This window comes from Lonchura striata, chromosome 1 (assembly GCF_046129695.1).
Source record: "Lonchura striata isolate bLonStr1 chromosome 1, bLonStr1.mat, whole genome shotgun sequence".
Lineage (NCBI taxonomy): Eukaryota > Metazoa > Chordata > Aves > Passeriformes > Estrildidae > Lonchura > Lonchura striata.
In genome coordinates, this window is record NC_134603.1 from 92,717,950 (window position 1) to 92,745,210 (window position 27,261).

Sequence of the window (27,261 nt, forward strand, 5' to 3'; positions counted from 1 at the left end):
GACCCCGGCGCCTCCCGGCCGGCACTTCCGTCCTGGCCGAGCCCGCGGGGCGGCGGTGCCGGCGGGCGGGCGGAGCCGGCGCCGCGCCGCTCCTCGTCCGCCGCACAGGTACGGGGCGGGCCGCTCCCCGCTCCTCTCCTCCCTCTGGGACGGGGGACGAGCGGGGAGGAGGCGGGGTCGCTTCCTGCCAAGCGTCGCCCGGCAGCGGGGGGCCATGGGCGCGGCGGTGAGGGCGCCGGGGCGGGATGGGGAGCGGGACGGGGCTGCCGCCGTGTCCGGAGGGTCTCGGCCGGCCCGAGCCGGCGGCTGCCGCAGGCTCCTTTGCCGCGGGAAGGGCGGGGAGTGGCGGCCTGTGGCGGCTGGAGAGCCGGTGGCAGCCCTGCCCGGGACAGCTGCCAGGCGCTCGGGAAGGGACGCGCCTGGAGCGGGCGAGTGGGCGGGAGGGAAGCCTCAGGGACCATGCTGGACCCTGTCTCCTTCTCTCTTTTGCCTCTGGAGCGGGACGCAGAGTCAAGCAAAGAATCTGCTCAGGTTTCCCGCAGATAGACTTTGGCTTCTCTGTCACCTGGCGTGTCCCTGCTGTGGTGCCAGCTGCTGTCCTGCCACCAAGCATTTCTGCCACAGTCTCCGGAGCGTCGTGGCCAAAGGCAACCTGGAGCTTGCCTTGTGTGTCTCGGGCGAGCAGTTTGTCTGAGCGGACTAAGACGCTGGTTTCTGCCAAAATGATGGGTTTAACAGATGTTCTTCAGTGTTAAAAAACCTTGGCCAGCCAAAGCTCGAGCTCCTTCCTGATGTTTTTTCCATGCTTAGTACAAGTCGTTAACTTTTTGGAGGCAAAAGAAATTTTGCTTTTCTACTCGTTCATTTGTTTCTCCTTCATGTTTATGTAATAATCACTGTTTTGTGTGCTAGGTTAAAGTACTGATCTGCAAGGAACTTTTTATTTAAAGGGGAAGAAACAGGAAGTCTTTGATCTAAAGAACCTTTTGTTTACACTGTTACAGACAGGAGGAGAAAGAAAAGAGGGAAATTGGAATCTTACACAAATCAGAACAGCTCTTAACTTTTCATAAAACCGATTCTTGCTGTATGTTTGTTCAAGATGAGAATTAGGTGCTTGAGGAATTTTGATGAGTAGGAATAACAGTTTTAATACTTAGAAAACTAGCAGTTTGAGAAGTTATTGTGAATTTCAAAAGAGTTCTGTCACTGTTGCTAATGAAATTACTTGGTGAAGACTGTTTCAAACGCATACATACATTTACAGTTTCCTCAGATGTTCGGTAATTTTCTTTGAAGGGTGTAGAGAAAAACAATTACCATGTATCATAGTTTTATGGATGGTCGTGGGTGTGTCTGGAGTGATCAGCGTTTCTTACCACTTTCATGACAGACTCAGTAATCTGCCAAAAATTAAGTGGAAACACTATGAAATCTGATGGTGTGAAATCTGAGGACATAGTTTTAATAGAAACAGTTAAAAATTGAAGATTATGTTAATTGTGTGATGTAATGCTGGTAGGCAGCTCAGCATTGCACAGCCACTTGCTTACTTTCCTGACTACCCCCAGAGAGATGGGGTGAGAGGAAAGGAAGAGTAAAAAAAAAAAACATTATGGGTTGAGATAAATATTTTTTAAGAAGTGTAGAAAAAAATGGGAAAAGAGAAGCAAACCAAAACAGGTGATGTAAAGATGATCACTCCACACCCAGGTAGATCAATGTCCAGCCAGTTGCTGAGCAAATGCTGGCTAACCAGATAGTCTGGAAAGCGTAAATTTGTTCATGATCACTTCATACCCACTTCTTCTCATTCTTCTGTCCTTCAAATTAATACTGATTTTTCTCCTTAGTGGTACTCCATACTTGTATTGAAAGCAGATCTATTTCCTTTTCATTGGGGTTTTGTTAGGCTAGACAAGTTATGCTTTTATCTTATTTCAGTTCCTAAGATGGGCAGCCTGTTCCTCCATCCTGATAACCCTTGTTTGCCACTTTATGTGAGGGTGATCAGAACTGTATTACATTGTATGTGAAGGCTCACTCATGACTTCTTGTCTGACATTAGTGCTTTTCTGGTTTTACTAAAATTAGTCTAAAACTTTTTTCTCTTTTGTTTTACGGCCACTTCATGTTGGGATTAGCTAAAAATCCACAGGGATAAACTTTCTACCTCTCACTTCTGCTCTTGAGGTGAAGAGCTATGAATTTAAGCACACATAATTATTATGGTCTCTAAACATCTGTTATACTCCTCAAGATGTTCTTTTAAAATTCTAATAGGAGTCTTGTTCCAACGTGATAGTAGCTCGTATGAAAAACATGAGCACAATGCAGGCTTCATAATAATACTTAATTTTTCAACTAACCTTAAAATTTATAGTATTATATAATATATTGTATTTACCAGTGTTCTTGCAGACTACTTTTATTGCATTATCCAGTTTTAATATACTGGGACATTTTCAATTTAAAAACAATAGAGAAAGCATTTTTTATGCATGTCTGATGAGGATAATTACTCTTGAGCTGAAAAAAATCACTAAACAGTTGGGACAAATGGCTGACCAGTGTGTTTTATCTTAAAAAAAACCATCAAATATCATGTTTACTGTCTGCTCAGCTGGAGAACAGAATTATTTGCATCTCAGTCTACTGAGCTGCTACATTCCTTCTATAGGCTTCAGTCATGCAGTTTTGTTTTCTGTTACTTGTGGGAATAGTTGCATGTGATAAATACTAAAGGGATTGCCATATCATAGACCTCATGAGATAAACAGTCTGGTTTTTGAGACTGGCATCTCAATCTGCTTGTTTCAATCTCCATGTTCTTTTCTGGAAAACTGTGCAAGAAATACTAAGTATACGTGAGGATGAGGGGATAACTTCTTTGGCTTCCATGCTTGTAACTGGTCATAGGCTCAAATCTGTAGGTTTTAGCAAATCTGTAGTTTTTAGCTTCCCATATTGTGAGCTAGTCTGGTGTGTTTTGCTGAGAAGATGAAGGTAGGCAGAACCACAGTGCTTAAATAGTAGTTCTTCAATAGCACTGTGAGCTGGTCATGGAGATCACTTCTCTCCCAAGCAGTCAAGAGAGTACATGATAGGACCAGTTAGAGCTGTTCAGAAACTCAAGCTGGATTTCTGTTTTGGGGTTGATTGGTGGGTTTGTTGGCCATGTTGAGTGTAGAAATGAAGCAAAACTGCTTTCATAAAGTCTTGATGGCCTCTGGTGTTAATTTTGGATATCAGAAAAGATAAGTAAAATTTGTGAATAAAAACAATTCAACAAAACTCCAAAACCTTTATTTTTTCCCTATAAATGTCACATTCATTTACTGTTGTTGGAAGGCTGTATGTTATGTCCCACCTGACTTTAGCATTTCTTTCAGCTTTCAGACAGAAAACATACAGAAGGAGAAAAGCAGGCAGAAGACAGCAGTAGCCCCGAATGCAGCGAACCAGGAACCATGGATCTGAAATTCACTTCATCAAGAAAATACATTTCCATCAGCGTACCTTCCAAATCTCAAGCTATGTCTCCCCATATCAAATCAGTAGATGATGTTGTAGTTCTTGGCATGAATCTCAGCAAATTTAGCAAACCTGCTCAATTTTTCATCTGTGTTTCTGGAGTTTTTATGTTTTATCTAATCTATGGATATTTACAGGTAAGTATTATGAACTTGTGTCTTAGGCCAATTCCTCCTACCCCTTGTCTTTTTCAATAGCATAATAATACAGTGTGTATTTTAATATGTATAGATGTTCAAACTAGATATTTATTGCTAGTCAGCCTTTCAGTATTCAAGAGCAGCAAGTAATATATAATCTAAGTTGCCATTATGGTTCGTGTGCCTTTAAAGTTTAGATCACTTGGACTTTCATAACTTGATCTTTTACTTCTGTGTGCAAGATACACCAAAGTCTTCATTAATGCTGAAACCTTTAGATCTCCCTAAGTTCCATGAGTACTGTACACTTACAGTCATCTTATTTTTCTCTCTGCTCTCAGAACAAAGCTGAAACATGTACTATGCTAATTTGTTAAATAGAGCATAATGTTTATGCCATTTTAGTTATACATTCACCATTCTGCTAATCTTTTCTCTCTTATCTTGAGCAGCTACATTTCTGTTCCCTTTTTAAAATTGTTTTTAAATTCATTGAGTATTCTCAATAAAGCAGTGATTAAAAAACTTGATCATTAAAAGTCATGTTTCTAATACAGTTTTCAAAAGCGCTGATAAGTTTGTTAACATTAAGTTACTTCAAAAGAGTTAGGAGAACACGATCAGTAATTAAAAGCAGAATCTCAAAAGGCAGCTACTAGGTAGTCTTTTGTTTCTATAACTGATACACCTACATAAGTCTTTATGCAGTGTATCTGGTTTTGCATAACAAATTGCTTTGGTTTGAAATATTCCAACAGCATGCAAATTTTTATGAATTCATAAGAGCTATTTTATGTCATCACTAAAAATATTAAGTGCACATTCCTAACAGTTGAAAATTATCAGTTAGCATGTTTGTTAGAGAAAAATTGCATTAAATTTATCCTGAGATATTTATAAAATCTGAATAAAAACGGTCTACTGAAGTAAATGAACAGAAGAACAGCAAAAAGGCAGGCAAGAAGCCATCTGTAATATGAGATAATTACTAATGCATCAAATGTATTGCCCTAATGAATTGATTCATTAATTTTAGTGTATTTACAATAACAGTAAATTTTCTTCTTTCATTTTGGAGAACCTAAATTATCTTTTTTTTTCAATATTTTTGCAAGTTACATGTGGCAGATAAATATACTTAATAACCAGCAACTGCAAAGGCTAGATTTGCATGTACATGAAGGAAAAAGGTCTGTTGATTTTTTTTTTTTTTTGTCCATTTAATATTTTGGTGTATGTACATGACTTTGGTGGGTTTTTGTTTTTATAGGAATTGATATTTTCAGTGGAAGGTTTTAAACCTTTTGGTTGGTACCTCACTTTAGTGCAATTTGGATTTTATTCCATTTTTGGACTAATAGAATTGCAGTTGATTCAGGACAAAAGAAGAAGGTATGTGTTTTTCCAAGCATTTTACCCACTGTCCATGAAATTAGAAGTCTTTGATGCTTGCTGTAAATTTAATTTCTGTTTTTTGAGTGTGAATACTATGAGGCATTGCTAGCAGTTCTGTAGATAAAAGGAAGTTAATTTGCTGGATGATGTTAGAGAGTATTTTAGAAGCACCCACTTGGATTTCAGACCTGTAAGTAGTTCTGTTGACTCTGTTGTCACTGTCCCGCTTACAGAACATATTGTATCCTTAAGGTGGCTGATAGAAGCTGACTCACATATGTGTTGTTTGGGATTATCACATCTAAAATAGAGCCAGTGCACTTCACAGAACTTGAAGCCATCTGTCAGTGAATATGTTTTCCTCAAATATTGGCGCCTCCTCAACCACAAGTTCCTCTAACTTGCTGTGCATCTTGGAGAATGTCATAGGTCTGCTCTCTGCTTACTCGGTGGAGCTGAGTGGGTTTGCTTCAAAGGATGTGCTGAAGTGTTGTGGTTGTCATTTAAGACACCACTCATAACACTCTGCCACAAAACTGTTCTGTATTTTCACTGCAGTTGACCAAGGAGATTTTTGTGTTGAATCCCATGGAAATGGGATATTTTCTGACTCAGTGTAGCCATTCTGTGGCCTGTCATGGTGTACATGAATTTTAAAGTTGCCTTATGTTCTAGTTGAACATATGTAGTTTTCCTTACCTGCAGTCAGCCTTGGATGATTACTAGTTTTAGATTATAAAATGATTTTTTAGCCAAACAATATAATTTTGATAAATTATTTCTTTTATTTTAAACACTGACAGCTTATATTTCAAGTTATCTGACTTCTTGAGATGAATCAGGTAATTGCACAGTTACCTTCTGGGTTACTTATATTTATAGGATTTTATTACCAGTTGGTAATGCTTGCAGAGAATTAACCTTCAAGTAAGTTGTGTTGGAAATGTAGATCTGAAATACATTTTATTTTCTATAACCTAGACATCTTCTTGTAGACATGCAGAAATCCATATTTCTTAAATTTAAATTTTTTCTTGCATGCCTCAGTATGTGTACATCACATAATGAGTTACAAATAAGACAGGATTGCAGCAAGGCAGCTCCTTATGTTCTTAGTGTGGTTCTGAGTATGCATGAAAAATAGCTGAACATATGCACAGCAATAACTGTAAAAAAATCACAAAGTGAGCACAAAAGTAACTGTTGGGTCATCTGTTGTTGGGTAGTAATTCCATCAGATTGTGAACATAACGTCTGAAAGTGTTCAACAGGCCTCTCTGTTCATAGTATCTGAATCACTGCTCTCTTAGTTTCATTGAGTTTCATTTAAAAATAGTACTTTTTTCAACTTTCTTAGTTTAAAAAATGTCAAGGTTTACACGAAAATTTCACCAAAGAAGTTGTCACACTGACTTGTGACAGAACTAAGATGCAGGTTATCTCAGTATACCAGTCTTCTGCATTTCCTTTGACCTGAAACCTTTGTCTTGATTCTTGTGTAAGTAACATGCCTTCTCAGAAGGAGGTTAAAGCATTACTTCTCGAATATTTCATGAGCCATGAAGTTTTTATTATCTTGTATTTGTGCTCTTTATTTGCAGTAATTGAAAGAAATTAAATATGAAGTCAGACATTTTTGTGCATTTTTAAGTTTCTATGAAGTGAAATTCAGTGAGAAAGATGTTGTTGCATTACAAAAGTATTTCTTTACCTGAATTTTCCAAGCTAAACCTCCTCTAGATGAGTCTGTAATGCCAAGATTTGTATCTTTATGTTTTGTAGAATTCCTGGCAAAACCTACATGATAATAGCATTTTTGACAGTGGGAACTATGGGTTTGTCTAATACCTCTTTAGGATATCTGAATTACCCTACTCAAGTCATCTTCAAGTGCTGTAAGCTGATTCCAGTTATGATAGGTGGTGTTTTTATACAAGGTAAGTGTTAGTCTTGCTATTAGATGATTTTTTAAAATTGTTTCTTTGGGAGGCAGTCATAGATGGAATCTTGTACTTTTTTTTAATTCTTCTGGTAGAATTTTTCCTATGGAGGAAAATTGAGAATGTCTGAAGCATTTTCTGAGAAAATGTACAAATATAATTAGATCAACAGAAAATATGGGGAAAAACATTCTACGGGTCACTTGCAAAACCTCATTTTTACACAAGCTTTCCTAATTTTTAAGTGTAAGTTTATTTTCTAAACAAAAACACTTCATAAATGAAACAATTTCAATATTGAAATGGACAACTTGAAATAGAAAAAAAAAAATCCAACCATGAGTTGTGAAGAAAATCGCTACTCTTCTTTGAAAAGATTAATTCCTAAATTTTGGTTAAATGTTTAATCAGAAATGCACCTGATTTAGCGTGTATCTGGCTAGTCCTAGAGTCATGGTTCATATTCCAATAAGAGAAAATATAATATGGAGAAAAACAGAAAAAGTTGTGGTTATGTGAATAAATATACTTCAGTGTTTCTGAATTTAGAAGGGTCAAGCATATTATAATAAGTTTTTGTTCAATACACAAAAATTTAATCAGTAAAGCTCCACATGGACAGGTATTATGAAACAAAATGTAGAATGCTGTATTTCTGTTTCTGTAGGTAATTCTGGCCTTCTGGTTGAAAAACAGCTGAATTTTCAGAGTAGATTCCAACTCTACATATGTACATGCCTACACAGTATTTACCTTTTATTAGGAGTAATTTTTTTTCATTTTAATGCAAAGTGACTGGTATTTCCCTAAAGCTTTGTGAAACTTTTTGTGTTGTAGTAGTTTGTAGTCTCAGAAGCTATTTTTTAAATATTATTGTTTAAAAAATTCAGTTCAACCAAGTCTCCTTGGAAGCTTATGTTCAAAGTTCAGCTTTTGAGCAAAGAATACATTAAGGAAGATATACTAAGCCCTGCTTTTTCATGTCCTTACTTTCTTTTTCCATTCCCCTCCACAACCCGTCTCTCCCAAGTTATAAGACAGTGTAGGATTCTTGGAATACCAAAGTTGTCTGTTAGTGTTTGGTATTCACGTCCTTCTCATCAGTAAAGGCAGCCAACATGTCTTGTTTGAGGGTTAAGTATTAAGAAACATCTGGGCTGTCCTGAAGTTGCCAAGGGAATGCTTTGTCAGAGAGAATGTGCTTTGTGTCAGTGCTGTAACTGTGAACTCAAACCAAAGTTGATCACAAGAATCAGGCATTCCCCATTAGGATCCTCCTCCCCTGTAGTAGGAATTTCTGCTCTAGAAGAAACTGAGTCTAGTTGTGAAAGACCAGAGTATTGAGTCTTCTGTTTGAGTAGGAGAATGACATTTAAGCAATGTTTCCTTTGTCTTCTAGTCCGTTAAACAGGATAAACAAAATTCAGAGTGTGCTAATAGCCCATTCTTGCCGTTTGTATTTTGTAGGAAAACGTTACAATATTGTAGATGTGTCTGCTGCCCTATGTATGAGCCTTGGTTTAATATGGTTTACTTTAGCTGACAGCACAGTTGCACCAAACTTCAACTTGACAGGTAAAGACATTATATTTTAGATTTTAAGAAAATGCTTGGGTTTTCCTACAATAAGCATTCCAGAGAAGTTCTGAGTTCTTGCTGGAGTGCCTTCAGGTATTCTACTGAAAATACAAGTTTCATTGTAGCTTTGCTCTAGCAGAACTCTGTGGCAGAAGAGGCGTTTATTCAAAGTGTAAATTCTTAGGTTCCTAAGATTTCCAGAAACCACACCCTCTTGATCGAAATGTCTCATGTATTCTCAAGAAAGACTTACCCCCAGTATATATATATTAAAATAAATATGACAAAATCCATTTGGAACATTTTACAACTTAAAAACATAAGTTGTCTTTTCTAGTTAAATTTTTAAGTATTTTTTCCATTTCAAAACCATTTTCTTTATATTAACAGATGATCACAGTCAGATTTGCTGTAATTTTTAGGTGGAGTTCTCACATTTTAACCTTTTAATATTATCTAAAATCAGAAGCAAAGCAAGGATTTTAACCTGCTTGGAATTAAAAACTTAGTTGGATTTCTTTGTCAAATGACAAATGGTAACTGAATTCCTGAGTTCATTTCAATGATTTGTGTAGAACTGTTTCCATGCAGATTTCTTTCAGAACTAATTTGGGTCCAGTTTTTCCAATTGTTTTTACTCACACTTTACATCCAATAAAACACTGCTGGTCCTATCTGTGGCTTTGCTGCTGCTGCTTCTGCTCAACACTGCCACAATGGTGGAACAATTCTCCTCACACTCCACACTGTGTAATGGGCATAAGATTAACATTTTTCTTGTCCCCACATTACTCCTCTCCATGTGCACTGCTGCTTCAAGTTCCAGGTAACCTTTTCATCTTAGTCCAGTGCTGAACCATGCATTTTTCCAGTGGTGTGCCTGGGCCATTAAGCACATCTGGAACATGAATCATGGTGGAGATTGCCCATAGAGACATGCATCCATCACCTTACAGAGTGAAATTGCTGAGCTGGAGCTGTTACTATATCTTTGGACCAGAGCTGAATCCATGCAGATGAGATATCTATATTTTTAGCATTGCCAGTATTATTCATGTTAGCATGGCTTTTCCATTGAGTTATACCTTTTTCAGTGCCTGATAATCTTGAATGATGAAGAGACCTGGTAAGTCTAGCCTTGGAAAGTAAATTATTCCCAAACTAAAAACACTGGTTTAAAGTTCTTGCCAAGAAAAGACCACCTTAAACTTCATGGGCCTTAAAAATGTTAAATCTTTCACCTCTGACTGTAAGAACATTGGATTATGAAAATAAAACACTCCTTGTTTCTAGTCTTCTAGTTTCTTCCTGCATGATCTTTTAAGGAACCAAGACAAGAGCAGGTTTTGATTTGCATTTTGATGATTAGTATCTGCTGTAATGTTTTATAATTAGGAAAAGTTCATCATTAAATGCAACAGTCATGACAGTTTGTAGGTTGGGAAATGAATTGTGCCTGCCATGACTAGAGTTACCAGTTTTTTGTTTTCAGAAACCTGATTACAGTAGTGACTGCATAATGACTTTGTTGTGAGCATAAATGGTAACCTAAAACTGTGGAGTTTGTACCTGAGAAGTAAGGGTTTTTTTAAACAATGTTTCAGTAATTGAAGATTTCGACTGTCAATCCTCTTGCATTTGTTTTACCATTACATCTAACATTTCTATTTGCCTTCGTCAGGAAAAAAAATAATGTGGGATTACCTATTCAAAAAGAGTATTTTCTCTGGTTATTTATCTTCATTAACTGATTGCAACTGATATTCTGTCACTCTTATTGCTACAAAAACTACAGCTGGCTTCTTTATAGCAATGTCTGGATGTTCCCATCAAGCTTAGAGACACACAGTGCTCAGGGGTTAATTGGTGGAGGGAGAGTGGAGGTAGGCACTTCTTCGTACTGGTGTCATGAAATATTTTTGCTGACATTTAGGATATGTTATAGGGGAGAGGGCTTATTATTTTTCTATTCCTTGGACTTCTTGCCACCATTTTGCTGGTGAATATTCTGAAGAGGTTTTATTTTTTGTTTGTTTTAATAGGTGTGGTCCTAATATCCCTTGCCCTCTGCGCAGATGCAGTTATAGGAAATGTACAGGAAAAAGCTATGAAGTTGCACAATGGTTCTAATTCAGAAATGGTAAATACCACATTTGCAATTTTAAAATAACATGTTTTATCATAGGCAAGGCCTGCCTTGACAAAGCATGGGACTTACTGTGCTTTTCTCTTGCTTATGGAAGGGAAAGCTCTTGGTGTACTGTTCTTGAGGTTTTCTGTTTGTCTCAGGACTTCTGATTTTTCTGTTTCATTTTTAACTTTTCAAGGGTGCTGCTTTCTGTGTGTAACTTCAAATGTATATTGTAGCTACAGAAACACTCATTTCTATCAACAATTCCTTTGTCTACCCTGCAGGCCTGAGATCATTGTAGTGTTTTTTGTATGATCATGTGCTTATCTCTGAAAAATACACCCTGCTCTTCTGGTGTAGTTGCACATGTGCTGCATGGAACGGGTTGCTTTACTTTCTTGCTATACTTTATATTCTGGAGTGTGCTAGCACTTGGGAGGCAGGTTTTTTAAAATCTTTTGAAATCTGTAAAACTCTGGGTGAATATTTTTGTTCCTGATTCAGTGAAATACAATTGTGAAAATGTCTTGCGCAGTTTCTTTAATATACTTACCTGGAATGTGGATTATCTATTCATATGATCTGAAGTTATTTTTCTTTTTAGACAAAACTTGTTTGAATTTGGCATATTTTTCTCTGAAGTTGAGTAAATAAGTAAATCTTTTACTATTAACGGCATGATATGAATATGCCACAGGTAAAAAGTTACTGAAATTTGTTTTCTATATTTGGCATGTATTTGATATTTAACTAGAAAAATCTAATTTCTCACAAGAATATCTTCAAAAATAGAGAAAAAGTTAGGAGGCATCTTCATTTAAGGCTAGAAGTGATTCAGGATGGCTCAAGAAGTTTGAGCTACAAGTTTCTGGGAAGTGGAAGAACATATACCTAAAAGTATTACTGTATCCTTGTTTTTATTCTTGTACTTTTTCTTAGTGTTCAATGTTGCCTGCTACCGGGGGCAGAGGTTTAGCTACATGACCTGGTGCAGCCTTCTTTAGTTGTCATTTCCAAAAATGACAACTAAAATCTGAAACATATCCAAAATCTGAAACTGAAGTACAATCTGTAGCTGTTTTCTTGCCCGCTTTGCATTTGACAGTTGTTGCTGCCTTACCTGCTGTCTCCAGGATTTTGCTTTTTATTCTGCATTAGTCTGACAAATGTTGGTGTTCATACTGTATACTCATGTTACTTGTAGAGAATGAGTGTAATGGTTTAGGATATAAAGATTTTGTTTGTGGTTTAGACATCCCACTTAAGGATTTTGTTCAGAGAATTTGGTGCAGGAAGTTTGGAAGTAAACAAGCAGAATTTTGGAAGTAATTTTCTATACTTGAACTGTGGATAAAAATTGAATTGGAATTGGAGATCATATTTAATGGACAGTGATCTGGAAATAAAACTGAACAATAAAGGAACCTGTCATCCACAGGGTCTCTCTTACTCTTTCAAATTTGGAAATTGCCGTGGATTTAAGCAATTGTGAAAAGAAAAAAGATCTTTTGTGGCTGAAACGATAATCACTGTTCTGAAAGGTTGTACCTGATTTTTGCCGTGTGTAATTTTATGGAAGCGACATATATTACACTGCGTAACAAGGAAATAGCAATGTAGTGCTTATTCCTGGCTGTGAAAAGTGAAGCCTTTGGGTACTTAGGGAGACAAACTGGATGGAAGAACTAGGGTCTGACTTCTGTTTGTATAAACAGTGTAAGTAAAAGCTCTGAGTTAAGTGTTTGAAAGCAGGTCTGCTCTTTAAACATGTGTGCATCCTTCTTTATTATAGAGCAGTGATAAGTGGTCTATTGTCTCATGGAATTGCTAACAATTTTTAATAATTTTTTCTCAATAACTGAGAACAAGACAGAGTTTTGAAAGCACTGTAGATCAGCACATTCTAGCCAGTAATGTGTCAAATATTTCTATTGACAAGAAAAGGCTACTAAATGTTGCCCAAATAGCCGAATGGTGATGGATGGAGAGTTTCAGTTTCTACTTCTGTGGCTCAGTGTGGGAAAGGATAGATGAAGATTGTTTTGTTGCTCAGTGCACCTATGAATTGAATAAGGGTGCAGACAAAATAAAGAGCTTACCTGTTTCTTGAGTGTTCTGAGCACTTGACTAGGCCAAAACTGGTCATATTTGGAAATTCTACATGCTATAACCATGATGCATGTGTGCCATGCATGTGAACTGAAGTGACACAGATGAAACTTACGTGACACTTCTGGTGATTCTGTGCTACCCTTTATACATTTAATGTAATGTGGGTGTTTGCTGGATAAGCAGCAGAAAATGAAATATGTGTAATATGTTCTTCGGACTATTAAATTGCATAGTTGTGGGGAGTTTTATTTAGGCTGTAAAATCCTGAACCTGAAGGATTAGCCACAGTTGACACTGACCTCAGGATATTAACTGACTAGCTTTCCCAACTTCTAATGTTGTTGTGGGTAGGAAGAATATGTCTAACACTTAATGTTGACTTTTCACTGTACATCAACGATTATATAAATGCTAGTAAAAATATCATTAGACCCTTCAAATTCAGCTCTGAGTTGCTGAGCTATTAATAAAAGATGCCAAGCATCTAAAAGTATTTTTAGATGCCAAGCATCTAAAAGCATTTAATTCTGCCTTTTTGTATAGTATCACCTAGTAATTATTTTCTCTTACACTATTCTAGGTTTTGTATTCCTATTCAATAGGTTTTGTGTATATTTTATTTGGATTAACATGCACTAGTGGATTAAGCCCTGCAGTAACATTTTGCTCAAAGGTAGGTGTAAAGATTTCTCTTTTGCTATGAAGAACCTCAGTGGAAAACCTTGCTCTGTGTGATTCATAAAATCGTACCACTTCTCTCTGTAAAGTTCTATTTTCATCATGTAAACTGGTTAATTTATGTAGTTCATACAATAAGCAAGTTTTTCCAGTCTTTGATATGTTAGGGTAATATTTTGAAAAGCAACTAAATCACAGGACTCGATTTATGAGCTTATAATTTCATTATTATTTTTCCATTATTTAACTAAAATTAAATAAGGATTTTTGCATGAATGCATTGTTGAACAGCTTATTATTGCTCAAGCAGTTGATTAAAGTCTGTAGTTTTATGTCATTTTGCAATACCTCAGGGTTTGTTTTACATTTTCCTAACCGGCTTTTTTTATTGTTGCAGCATCCAGTTCAGACTTACGGTTATGCATTCCTTTTCTCCCTGACTGGGTATTTTGGTATATCCTTTGTTCTGGCTTTGATTAAAATCTTTGGTGCCCTTCTTGCTGTAACAGGTATGAACAAACGATATTTTTACTGCCTTTGTATAAAAACAAAGTAATCCTATTCTGTTATTTAGGACAGAGCTTTTGAGAATTGTTCTTACTCTGGCTTTTTTTCTGTTCTTTGTGCTGACTGACTTGTGTAGCATGGATCTTCACATGGTAGAATGTGTTTGAGATCTTGATTCTTTTTGTGCCACAGTTTCAACTGTGAAGAGCCTATTAAGTGAACGTGCATATAGTCCGTGCTGTGTTTTAGTGCAGAAGCAAACACTTCTAAATGGAGGAGTTGAAATTGAATCACAGAATCATTTGGGTTGGAAGGAACTTCAGACCATGTTGTTCCACTTCCCCTGCTGTTGACAAGGACACCTTCCACTAGACCAGTTTGCTCAAAAGCCCCATTCAACTTGGGGCTTCCAGAGATAAGGCAGACACAGCTTCTCCGGACAATCTGTGTCTCACCACTCTGACAGTGAAGAGTTCCTTTGAAATGTCTAATGTAAAGCAACTCTCCTTCAGTTTAAAGCCATTCCCCCTTGTCCTGTAATAACATGCCCTTGTAAAGAGTCCCTTTACAGCTCTCATGCATACCCCCTTTAGTACAGTGAGGTCCTATAGGGTGTCCCTAGAGCCTTCTGGGGAGGCTTTCCAGGTTGAACAATCCCAAGTCTCTCAGCCTCCCTTCATAGGAAAATACAGAAAGGAAAAGATGTGTATTAATTGAAATGTAAAAGGAAAAGTAAGGATGTTCTAGAAGGGCATAGTAGGCAGTGACATTGTTTCTAAGCACATGAAACTACAAACATTAGTCACAAGGGCCTGATGGGGGGAAGGTGTAGCAAGATGTCATGTAGCTCCTTTCCTTTCTTCTTTTAAAAGACACCCCGTTTTCTGTCATGTGAAGCTCTACTTCATTCACAGTAGTGGAAGGGAAAATACATAATTGTTCTCTGACTGACCTGAGAGTTGCATGCTCTGATTTCCTATCAGTTATTTCCTCTGCAGCATATCAGTTTCGTATTTGCTTTTGATCAAGTTCAGTAGCTCTTGACTGGAAATTGACCCAGAGGAGAAGGTTTCATGTATTAAAATACCTCTTTAAAAAAAAAAGTCTCACTGTACCAAAAAAAAGTTTAAAAATGCCGTAGAATAGTAAACCTTTCCCCAGTTTTCTTATGCCTGACCTTGACAATTCTACCATTTGAGCCCTTTCTGTCTTGCCTGTAGCAATATGAAAATGTTTATTGTTCCTTGGAAGAACACCACATTCATTACTGTCCCTCCCAGCTCCCCCATCCACCCTCCTCCTTCTTGAGGGGAGTGGGGTGAAAGAGTTTAATGAAAATTGTATTTCTATTAGCAGAATGAGAAATTATCAGACTTAATTGGGAAAAAGAAGAAAAGGCACTTAATTTAGAAGGAAATGGTTACATAAATATTTTAATTAATAACTGATTTGAAAGAACAGAAATAATTGTAATTAGAAAAACTGAAGTAATTTAACCATTTTTTAAATTATTCATTTGTAAACTATTTTCTAATTAAAACTCAATTTTCTTTTTCATTCTCCTTTAATTTTTCATGTAATAGAAAATAATTTTATTTGATGTGCATAAATTTCTTAAAATGTAAAAAGAAAATTATTACTAAGAAGTTGAAGTTGGGGCAGATGTAGCAGTAGTGAAGGCTGTTTCTTCTACTATAAAACCCTCTTAAGTGAATATTTGTTTGTAGGGTAGAGTTGGGAAGAATGAAACTTGCTTTTCTAGCCAAAGTACTGTGGAAATACATCACTAGTCATTGGTTCCTTCTGCCATTGTGTTGCAGTAAGATTAATTTGGATGTAGTTATACAAATAGGACTTTGCAGTATGGTATAGTTAAAAGAACTTCATGGTAAGCAAAATATTTTCTGATAATAAAAAAATATATTCTCTAGGTGCAGACCTACTGCTCCATGTACTGGGGTCTTTCTCAAGTGAGAACCTGTGGCACCATATAGAATAATACCTTCTCAGGCCCTTAGCGTCCACAGCTAAACTGGTGTGCCTGGCTTCATTCTTTGTTTTTAGACATTTCCTACAACTTTCACTCATTTATTGATTTTCTTTCAGTGATAAACTACATAGGTTTCCTGGTGCACAATTTGCTAGTAATGCTTTATCTTTGTTTATTGCAGATAGCACTGAAATTGCAAATAATTGTTGGAGCTATAGTTTATTTCGGAGCAACCAAAGAGTTTGTCTGTATTTTGGAAACAGGATTGTGTTCTCCACTCTTCTTACTACTTGGTTCTTTTTAGTGAATAGATCACATGTAGAAGAATGTCTCTTAGTGGTTTTGAGGGAAACTTCTTAATGCAGTGATTGAAGTCAAGGCATCCTTGGTCTCTTAGGCTTCTAAGCAAAATTGTAATTCCCTGCTCTGTTAGGGAAATTTTTAGTAACTTCAAAAAAATGGTGAGAGGATAATCCCATTCCACTCAAAAATAGAGCCCACAACACCACGGAGTTGTAATAACATGAGGTGGAAATGGCAAGATATTTGACCTTTGGTCTACATCCAAGCTTAAACAGATGAGTTTATATTATCAGTTACTTGCATGTTGCTCTCAGAGATGGTGGATTGATTAGCATGAAGTTATTGAATAGTAAGTCTTATTCTGGAAATTTCCTTGCTGCAGGTAATGTGACTGGAGGTGGTACTACTGGCAAAGTGTACTTGTTTCCAAAAATTGAATGGTTCAAGTGCTGTTCTGTGTAGCACTGGTGCATCTGCAGTGTGTGTTTGCACCAAGGGTGTGATCATCTTTTTAGTGAGACAATTATTTTATGAGGTTACTTGCTAAGCTTTTGTTATGTTCTTTTGTTGTAACTGAATTCTTAAAGAGGTTAATACTTGTTTTCCTCTGTAGTAACAACAGGAAGAAAAGCAATGTCCATTGTGCTTTCTTTTTTGTTCTTTGCAAAGCCATTCACATTACAGTAAGTATATAGTTTTTTTGTGGTTTACAAAGTATTTTATGAAAAACTATATTATTCATCGTGGAAATATAATGACACTTATTAATCATATTCAGGGTTTAATGCTTGTCTTTTTATATCTTCTAAAAATGTTGGCAATCTATTGTAAATATTGACTGGTTTGTTGATGCTAGTCATACTAGAGCAAAGAGTTTACATTTTTCTAAAGGTCTGAAAGACAACAAAGAAAATTAATCATAATATCTAGTGCTTATGATACATTATAAATTGTTTGGGTACTTTATCTGTGTTGGAAAATTTGTGTAAACAAAGGGATTTTCTCCTTTATGGTATTGTTCCTCCTTTTATAAGCTCAGATTTGAATTCTGAGCTAGCCCTTTTGAATAACTGTATTATCTTGATATATTAAATTGCCAAATGTTTGAGCTTGGGTTTATTGCCTTTTTTTAAATGTTAAGAAAGGGCTTACAATGAAAAATGCAGATAAGTTGCTACTTTGATTTTAATTGCTTCAGGTTTGAAACAACATAAAATTCTATTTTATTTCTATATACAAATTGATTTAAGAAAAAAGCTTGCATGCAAATCCCAAATTAAATTTACCCCAGCTAAAAATATTGAGGCTTAAAAGAATGGAGAGCTGAAACAAAAATGTGCCTACACTTGGAAATATGGCATAAGGCACTTAGTGAGAAAATGTTTTGGACCAGTAACAGGTAGTATAGCTCTCATAACCATAGGAAATAAAAACATACTAAACCCCTCAGGATAACTTTATTCATGTGAGAAAGAACAGATACTGTTTAGTTATTATTTAGTTTATAAATGCATTTCAATAAGCTCTTCAGCCAGGACAGGAAAAAGAAGGGTGGAAGGATAGTAATAATAAAGATTCAGGGAAATTCTGTCTCAGAGCCCATTGATTTTTGGAGGATTTTTCTTCATCTCTTTTCTTCTTAACGTGAGGTTTGTTTAATCCACAAATATTGGTATGTAATTGCTACAGATAAAGTACTAATGGTAACTTTTTTCCTCTCCTCTGTCTCCCCTCTAGGTACGTGTGGTCAGGCTTACTGGTTGTCCTTGGTATATTTCTTAATGTTTACAGTAAGAATATGGACAAAATCAAACTGCCTTCACTGTTTGGTCTTTGGAAAAAAAGTGTGGAAGAAAGAAAATCAAGGACGTTGTCACAAACTGTATAGACAGTGCTTCATGCCTTGTCTAGACTTTGACTTGCTATCTTTATTGGAACAGTCTTCAACAGATTCACTTTCCAAAGGGAATGTTATTAAAACCAAAGGAGCTGAAGGCGTATTGTCTGCTTGCAGACTGCTATAAATGCACACTTTCTTGAGCCCTTTCTTCAGAGCACTTGAATTCATCACAAATGGTGTTGTAGGCCATTATCAGATGGTTTTATCAGCAATGAAGGACAACAGCTCCTGGCAAACTGCTGAGAAGCTGCACTCAAGTGGGACACAGTAAAAGACTAGTTTGGGCATTTTAATAATATTGGCCATGTGGCTGATCTGAAATTAGTGGTTCTTTGTTAATTGTCTAGGTGGGGTAATTTAAATGTAATACTGTACTAATCACCAATTAATTGACCAAATTGTGAATTTAAAGGTGGAAAGTTTAGAATACAGTATGTTGTCACTCTTTTACATTTTAAATAAAAATGTTGGGGTTTAAGTTATTGTTTAGATCATCACAGAACTTGATATTTATTGTAATAATTGAAATTTTTATTGAAATCCTAGTGTTACTCTTTGAGTATTGCTTGCAAGTCACAAATCAGAGATTGAGTTTGTGCAGTCAACACTGATGCTTTAGCTAGGGGGAAATGAGCTTTTAGGCCTGAATGAGGTGAGATGGAAACAGTGGGGTAAGAAACTGTTATTTGCTTAATCTGTGGAGAAATACATAATTTTTAGTGGCCTGTGGCCCTCTCTCATAGTGGTATAAAGAGACATGAAAGTTCATAAATTTATATCATCATATCAAAATTATTCAATTTCAGTATTGGGGTAATGTGATTGGAATATGTATTATGTCAGTCTGTGTGGTCTTCTGATGAAGTTAAGAGGATTAGGGTACAGATTACAGTTTTCTTTCCTCAGTGACAGGAGGAGACAATGTGCTACCAGTCTGTCTTTTTCATTGTGAATTTAGGAAGACTAAGTCCATTTATCGCTCTTTCTTTTATAGTCAACTTGCTTTTGAATCACTTGCCATCTCTTTCATTTTCTATATTTAACAGCAGCACTTTAAAACTACTAATCACCTTACAAATCATTGTTCTTACATGGTCATGGCTTTTTTGTTATTTTGTCCCTTAGATGCATCTTGGTGTGTATTCTTTCAATTTAGACAAAAATTAATTAGATAATAGAAATATATAGTCAGAAAAAACATACAAAGAATTTAAAAATCTCACAGGATGGCCTTTTGTCGAAAATACTAGTTGATGAAAATACTCGAGATATAAAAAATGTATTTCAGACACATTGGAAGAATTGCTGTTCAAAGGAACTTGTAATCAAAGCACAGACACAAAATGTGCCTTAAATTTTTCTAATTAATTTGGTAGCTTGCATCTGCCATGTTAAATATGTTATGGAATAGAGCTTGGAATAACAGCCAGCTGAGCATGATGGCATGAACAAGAGAAGAGCTGTGCTGACATAACTGCACTGTTCCCAGCACTGATACTTCTCTGGGGCGTAGGAAAAGCCTCTCAACACATACAAACCGGCTATTGCCAAATTGGGAGAACTTATTGCATGGAACTGTTTTGGGTTTTAAATTCCCAGTGGCTGCATGATTGATTGTGTCCTGGATGAGGTGGAGAAGTGAGAGTTTGATGAACAGATACACCTTGAAAGAGACCGATGGCCATGGCTGTCCATATTCATGTTGCAGCCAAAGTTTTATGGTAAGGTATGATAAAGCATTCCAATTTCAAATTTGGTGTAAGAGTGCATTTGACCAAGTCAAGGGAATTGATACACTTCTTTCCCTGTAATATTTATCAACTCTTACATTCCTTTGCATTCTTTTCACTAAATGAAGTTGGTCTTTCCAGAGAGGTCAGGATAATTTTACAGTCCTTGTTCTGCCATCTGTAAACTCTACCTGTTGCTAAATTTTATTAACCTTCAAGAAAACAAATTTGTGAAAATTACAAATATATTCAGAAAGTCATAGTAAATGTAATTCATTTGGCATCTGTTTTATTTAAATAGATGAGAAGTCAATCACTAAGTTTCTGACTAGAATTCAAATGTAGTATATATGTTTCTGGATGGTTAATATAATCCAGTTTTGTCTTTAGAGAGAATAGTAATCACAATAATTCACCTTTTAATTTATTTTCTATTGTATACAGGACTGAGATAATGAGCTATCATTAGGGAAAGTTTTGATTTATTTTCTTAATAATTTTCTTAACTGTAGAAGTCTATGTTTTGTTTTACTGGTGTACTTCAAAATTATTTTTATATGTAAATGGATGTTGTAGGTTTACTGTTAATAGCATAGAACTATTAATAGCATAGATTTAAGAGTTAGCCCTTTATTTTCATATGTGTGAGTCTAGTACTTGCCAATCAACAATATGTATGTTAAAAAAAATGCACACACAAGTTAGACTAGTTCATAATTTTCCACACATCATGGTCTGTGCAGTTTCATGCTTTCTTTAAGAAAACCTTCATTTTGGTGAATTGTTGTTTGTGGGGTTGTGGGTTTTTTTTAATAAGCTTCATAGTGCATGCAAGTTAGAAAACCTTACAAACCTGCAAGTGTTCTTACTACAAAATTTTGGGGTTGAGTCTTCTGTACTGTATATGTATGTTGGTTTTGTGTTGTCTATGAAATATGAATAAGGGCTTGTCCACAAAGTAACTGTAAATTATTTATTTTTTGTGTAAGAGCACTTATATTGGGATGTTAGTTAACCCTTCCCAGTGTTGAAGGCTGGTCACAGTAACTATTGCAATTTATACTTACTGTTTCCTGGGCTCTGCAGTAGGCATGGTGAAACAATAAGAAAAAAAAACAATCAATTCTCTCACCAGGAAATTTATTATCTAAATATAATGTGAATTAATTGCTTCTTATTCTTGTGCTATATAACTTTTTCCTCTCTCTAAAAAAATCTATGATGTAGGAATCAGTTATAACAGCATTGAAATTCTGAGTAAAATTTTAAGTCTGACCAGCGTCTCCATTGAAGTCAGCAATCTACCTCTGTGATGCTTTCTTCTGCCTCCTTTGGATAGCTGAGGGAGCTTGGTTGCTTTCATATTACACTTTTGCATTTGTGTGGCAGACAATGAAGTGCAGTGAATTTCTTGCAGTGGATTTAGTTCTTCAGTATCAGCAGAACTGCTGATTATGCAGATACCTTTGTGGGAATGCAAGCATGGAAGAACTAATGTCCTGCCCTCCAAACCTGCAGTGTTTCCTCATCCTACATTAAACTGGTTCTCTTCATCTTGTTTTACCCTTCCTGTACTTCAAACATACCAAACATTTTAAGCTAAAGCTTGGGCTTTATATAATTCCTACTTGTCTTCTGTACTTCCTTACTTGTCTTTCTTCCTTTTGGATGTGAAGTCCCTTTTCAACATGCTCTTTTTATGCACTATGGATTGTTTCAGGTTTTTTTCCTGCATTTAAGGGCTTACATCACATTGTTGCAGGTTGGTCATATTCCAGATTTTCTGTTTTATATCATTTATAACCATCTGGGTGATTATTTTAAATCCTTTTTTCTCCATGAAAAAATCTTTCATACTTCTCCTTATTTTTGGAAAGGTCTTGATGAGTGCACATATGAGTTAACTCCTTGACCTCATTCCATCTTCCCAGAAAATCTCTCTTCTCTCTTGCCTGCCTGTGAGAACTAGAGGAAGAGGAAATAAATTATTTCAAGTGCTCTTTTTTCCCTTTAATAAGTGCCTTCCTCACTAACCTGGTGTGTCTTAATTGTTTCTTTTATTTCTGCCTCCCATGCTCCCAGGCACAAACAAGCCCCTCTCTCACGTTTGACTGCTGCTTGTTCAATCATGGAAACTTTTTGAGTTGTTTACTGTTCTGAAAAGTGGTATAAAATTGCGTGTATACTCTGGAGGGCAGGAAATAATAAGTAAACTTCACAAGTTAAGGAAGTAATTAAATGGATTAATACTTTTTTTTTCTGGAGGGATTTTATATATGGTTTAGTTAATAGCTCAGAATTTGTTAGTGGAAGGGGTTTTCTTTTACATTTTACCTGATTAGAAGTCTTTATATTAATATTAATATGTAACATAAAACTCCTGACGTTTCAGCTCATAGAGATTAATTTCAGTTTTATCTATGAGACAGAAAAGCCCTATCTCCATTTCAGAGATGTGGCATAAATGGTATCTTCCCAAAGTTGCCTTGGTAAGTCTGATGAGCAAAGAATAGATGCTAATACCCTAAGTTCCCCAAGTCCAACAGAGCCCATTTGTACTTTAAATTAAATGGTACCAATGTAAGGTCAGTTTTCTTTTACCCCCAGCATTAGAGATATTAAATTGTTTCTGTTCCTTGTTCTGTACAAGTATAATTTAAAAGGAAAATAAGACAGCTATAAAATTGCTTTTTTCCATTTTATTTGAAGCTTTTTTGCATTGTCTTTTTCTTGTTGATTTGTTGTTTTCTGTGAGCACTGCTGTGGAAGCAAGCCAGACACAGTGGCAGTTTTAGGAGAAGCATCCTTCACTTTAAGGTGACTGGTTCATCTTGCTACTAGTCGAAAGCTGCTGCCATGGGAAAACTATGAGGAATTGTCATCACATGAGGAATTAAGCATTATGATGCATTGTGGGGTCTGTATCACTTTGCCATTCACTTGTAGAGAAGTAAAGACTATTGCAATGAAGAATATACTTGCACAAATAGTCGGCTTAGAATACAATGCTGTCTTAACCCTTCTCTACCTGGATTGTGCTGTTATGCTGGTTTTTTGAGATGTGTTAGTAATGTATTGCTTGTCTCTACTTTTGGTTATTTAGATGTTTTCTTTGTTAGATTTCTCAGTTTTATGCTTTCTCTTATTTTATTTTCTTTTTTAATTTATTATTTATGTTTTAAGTGTAAAGTTCTACTTTGTAATTTTCATTGTACCTGTAGTGCTGTGTCCAGTTCTGGGCTCTCCAGCACAAGAGGGAAATGGGGCTAGACAGGAGAGTTCAGCAAAGTGACAAGATGGTGGACTTGACCATCTCACCTGTGAGGAAAGGCTGAGAGAGCTGTGATTTTTCATCCTGGAGAAGAGAAGGCTGGGAGGAATTCCATCAATGTGTAGAAACACTGAAAAGAGGGCACCAAGAAAAGGGAGTCGGGAGTGACAGCACTGGGGCAACAGGAGGTTCCCTTGAATAGAGGAAATACTTTATTACTGTGAAGGTGATTGAGCACTGGCATGGATTGCCCAGAGAGGTTGAGAAGTCTCCATCACTGGATATATTCAAAAACTGTTTGGATATGGTCCTGGGCAGCTGGCTGTGTGTGGCTTTGCTTTGAGCAGGGGAAGTCAGGCCATATGACCTCCAAAGGCACCTTCTAATCTTGGTCACTCTGTGATCTTCAATCTTACTGTCTTTGTCTATCTTACACTTTTTCTCCTGTTTACAAATTGTTAATAAATATGCTTAAAACAAGTATCTGAGTTGGCTACAGTAACTGCTGAAGCTGGCAAAGCCATGCTGAAAAAAACTGATACTGTGGTTTTGGCTGCACAGGGAGTACTTCAGAGCACAAGCCCATGGAGGGGGAGAGGCACCTTCATTTGGTAACTGCTGCTCAGTACAAAACAAGGTATGTAACTCTGAGCAAATGTAAGACACTTGTAGATGAAATTGATACTGTCAGTACAGAAGGAGTTCAAAGTTGCTTTTTATTTTCTACATTTAGATCTTGCAAAGCTCTCTGCTGCTCTGGTGTGGCACCTGAGTGCTGGGAGTGTTGCTGTGCTGGTTGCTGCCTTCTCATCAGCATTCTGCATGAATGTGGACAGCTGTGGTAGATGCCCTCTCACTTGTTCAGAACCTGAGTATAAACTCATTGCAGAGGGTTAGACAAAGTGACCTTTAAAGTTCTCTCCTAAACCAAACTGTTATATGTTCTCAAAGATGATTTGAGGCTGCTGGAAGGCTTTAATGCATAAAGAAGAGTTTGTATAGGCTTCAGGCAGCAACAAGCAGAATTTAAGCTCTTTAGGCTTTAATATGCCTTTAATCTTTTGTTGATTTAGCCTTAAGTTAGGATTATTTATTTTATGTACTATCCAAATTTTGGTACTGGAAAATCTTGTTAGTGAGAAATATACTAGAAGTTGCCCTTAATAAGCAGTTCAAGCTAACAGCTGGCAGTGCTGCATACCTAGTTTACACTATCCTGTGCAGTGCAGCTTATAGACAAAAAACTGTGAGTACTTGGCCTCTTCAAATGAACACCGTATTCTTGGTGTTAGGAAATATATAAAAGGAAACAAATTCTGTGTAACTTTGTAGATAAGAACTGGTTTAAAGGTAGCTAATCCTTACTTGGAGTCACACCTGATTTCCCTGGACTCCTTATTCTTAATAAATGGCTTATGACTGGTTGTACAAGCTTGGCTTGCAGACTTCATCTTTCCTGGGATTAAAACAGCCTGAGATTAAGCTATCATGCTTGCATGCTTGCCAGCTCTGAGACCACTTATTGCCTGAAGCTTTTGGATCCCCTGGCACATAGGTAAAGGCTGCTTGAATCGACCATCTTAGATTTGGTACATTTTGCATTGAAAAACAGCTTCAGTAGAATCCTTTCTTTGATACATGAGAGTTTGGGGTTTTTTCCAGGAAGTTGAAGCATAGACTATGTATAAATGATACATAGTTTGGCTTCTCAGTAAAAGTGTCGCTAATGAAGAGCTTTCTTCCTACTGAGAGCTAAATTTGTATGGATAACAGGTGTAGCTGTGTATCAGAAATGTGCAATGTGATATCTTTTACCAGATTATACTTCTGCACTCCTGGGCTGTGGTAGGATAAAGAAAGGAATGAAAAGTAAAATGTGTTGGAGAGCAATAGTACTAATTCTTGGCCATCCTACTTTTTATTTTGCATAATATTGAATGCAACAGATACAAAGCAATTTTCAGTAATCAAACTAAGGCTTGGGACAGGGATTTTTCTAAGGAATTGAAGACAAATACTGTTGAGCCTTTACTACTTTACTGTTCGGAAAATATCAAATTCAACCATCACAGAAGAGCATCAAGCTGCCCCTCTCTATGGAACACTTATCTTCCTGATTATGGAGATCCACTGTGAAGACAGATTAATCTCAAATGTGTGTCTTGCTTGATGAGGGTATGCTGAGACTTTGTGGTTGGAAAAAGAATGGCTTCTGTTGGTCATCTTCAGTGCAGGTCCTCCAAATTTGAGAATATCTGTGCAAAACTGAAAATGGCTGAGCCATGTTCAGTAGGTACACAGGTGGCCAAAGGGAGCTGTTTAGGATTTAATGTGCAATTTCTTCTATATGCTAGGTTTATTCTTCTGAAGCTGTGATTGTTTGATCAGAATAACTGTTCACTTTCTGCTGATGACTTAGAGTGTTAAAATGTGTTTTTTGGAAAATGCAGAGACTTGTGTTTTGCACAGTTTAGGAAGTTCAGATTGATTCTTTTTAATATGTTTTATTTTTCCTAATTAGGATTTTATGGTGCAGGGGATTATTTATAAGTAGTTTTCAATATTATACTTTTGTCCTCTGTTTAGTTTATTTATTGAGACTCACAGTAAAAACTGCATCTCTTCTTGTCCATGTCCATTTCTATTATTGTAATCTGTCTTCAAGAGAATTGGTAACCTGCATTATTTTCTCAGCATCATGTAGTAAATAATGGTACATGTCTGAAACTCATCACAACAGCAAATAAGATGGTGCATAGTGCATCATCCTTTCCAAACTGCCACAGCAGGGAGGCCTGGCAGTACATCCATTACCTCCGTTATTTCTTGCAAATGGCTTGATTTTTCTGTTCTTTGATGTTCTAAGGCAGCAACAGAAAAAGAGCTGAGGTAGCTGCATGGGGACAGGAGCCTTTGGGAGAATGTTGTTTTATTTTAGTCAGAGGTGCAACCCACACTGGATTGCTTGTGGCTTTATCTCCATGTTTGCTCCTCTGCCCTTACTCTTTTCATTTTTTCATAACTGGAGAATACATTTAAAAACCTGGCATCCTAGTTACTAATTTTGTACTGTGCAAGACTTTTTTTTATCATTTTGTATTCATTTCACCATAAAAACTATGCCATTATTGAACATTCATTTTGTTCTCATCAAAAGATATATGGACTATTTCTTTGCACAAAGGTCTTGAATTATTAAAAATAAGGACTAGATCCTCAAATATATGTAAATGTTTTGCTCCTTAAAATGGATGATGGAGAGCAAAGTGTTTGTGTCCACTAATTCCTGTGATGTGAGACTCAGAAAAATTCCACGCAGTAGGAGCTGCCCATGTGTGCACACTTGTCACTGGAAAAAACCCATAAATTATTTCATATGTATTGAGCACATAGGATGGTACTATGGAATAGCTGACAGTATAAAATCACATTCTTCCATACCTTGCCGCAGCTTTGATGTGTCTGACCTGCACTCAGTTACATTTTGGAAAAAGCTGGAGAATATTTGGGAGTGAACAGAGGGATGCTGATTATACTTCCTTGAATATATATGTAGCCTCATAACTTCAGCAGTCTCTTTAGCAGAAAAAATGGTGAAAAATCACAGCAAAGCCCCACTGCTTGCATTCTTTTAATGTCCAGCTATCAAAACAGCAGTACCAGTAGCCTGTGAGTTGCCTCCTGCTGTAGGGATGAACATTTTCCCTCTCTCTTAAACCAGATAATATTAAATCCAAATTTATACCTGTTATATTATCCTACCAATAAATAAAACCAACACATTTTTCTAACAGGTGTAATTTCATTTCTATTAAAGTGTGAGCTACATCCTGACTCTCTTAACTACCATATAGTCAATTGCAGATTTGTTTTGACAGTGAAATAACTGACACTTATGAGTCTAACTTAATTTCATCTCTTTGCACTGGAATTTCTGTATCCAAAAGCAAACCAAGTGATTTACTTGTATTTGTTGCTCAGAAGTCTGTGTCTGGCACTACTGCATCTTATTTTTTTGAACAATGTATTAATAAAGTTCTGTTCAGACACAA

The 27,261-nt window shown here is 36.5% G+C and overlaps 1 protein-coding gene across 2 annotated transcripts; it reads left to right on the plus strand.

Annotated features, from left to right (window-relative positions):
• SLC35B3 (solute carrier family 35 member B3) lies at positions 1-27,261 on the plus strand. 2 transcript variants are annotated; one of them, XM_021534521.3, is made up of 10 exons: positions 1-108; positions 3,393-3,671; positions 4,945-5,066; positions 6,852-7,006; positions 8,477-8,584; positions 10,630-10,727; positions 13,411-13,503; positions 13,906-14,017; positions 16,922-16,991; positions 18,046-27,261. In XM_021534521.3, the coding sequence occupies exons 2-10, from the start codon at positions 3,471-3,473 to the stop codon at positions 18,194-18,196; spliced, it is 1,110 nt and encodes a 369-aa protein (XP_021390196.2). In that variant the 5' UTR covers positions 1-108; positions 3,393-3,470; the 3' UTR covers positions 18,197-27,261. The 2 variants fall into 2 exon arrangements, with proteins under 2 accessions (XP_021390196.2, XP_021390185.2); XM_021534510.3 differs by lacking the exon at positions 1-108 and adding an exon at positions 176-226.

Bases quoted from the DNA above. Each gene is read 5' to 3' on its own strand.
- SLC35B3 (XM_021534510.3), top strand. The intron at 8,585-10,629 runs GTAAAGACATTA...TTGTTTTAATAG, and splicing joins ACCAAACTTCAACTTGACAG to GTGTGGTCCTAATATCCCTT. The intron at 16,992-18,045 runs GTAAGTATATAG...TCTCCCCTCTAG, and splicing joins GCAAAGCCATTCACATTACA to GTACGTGTGGTCAGGCTTAC.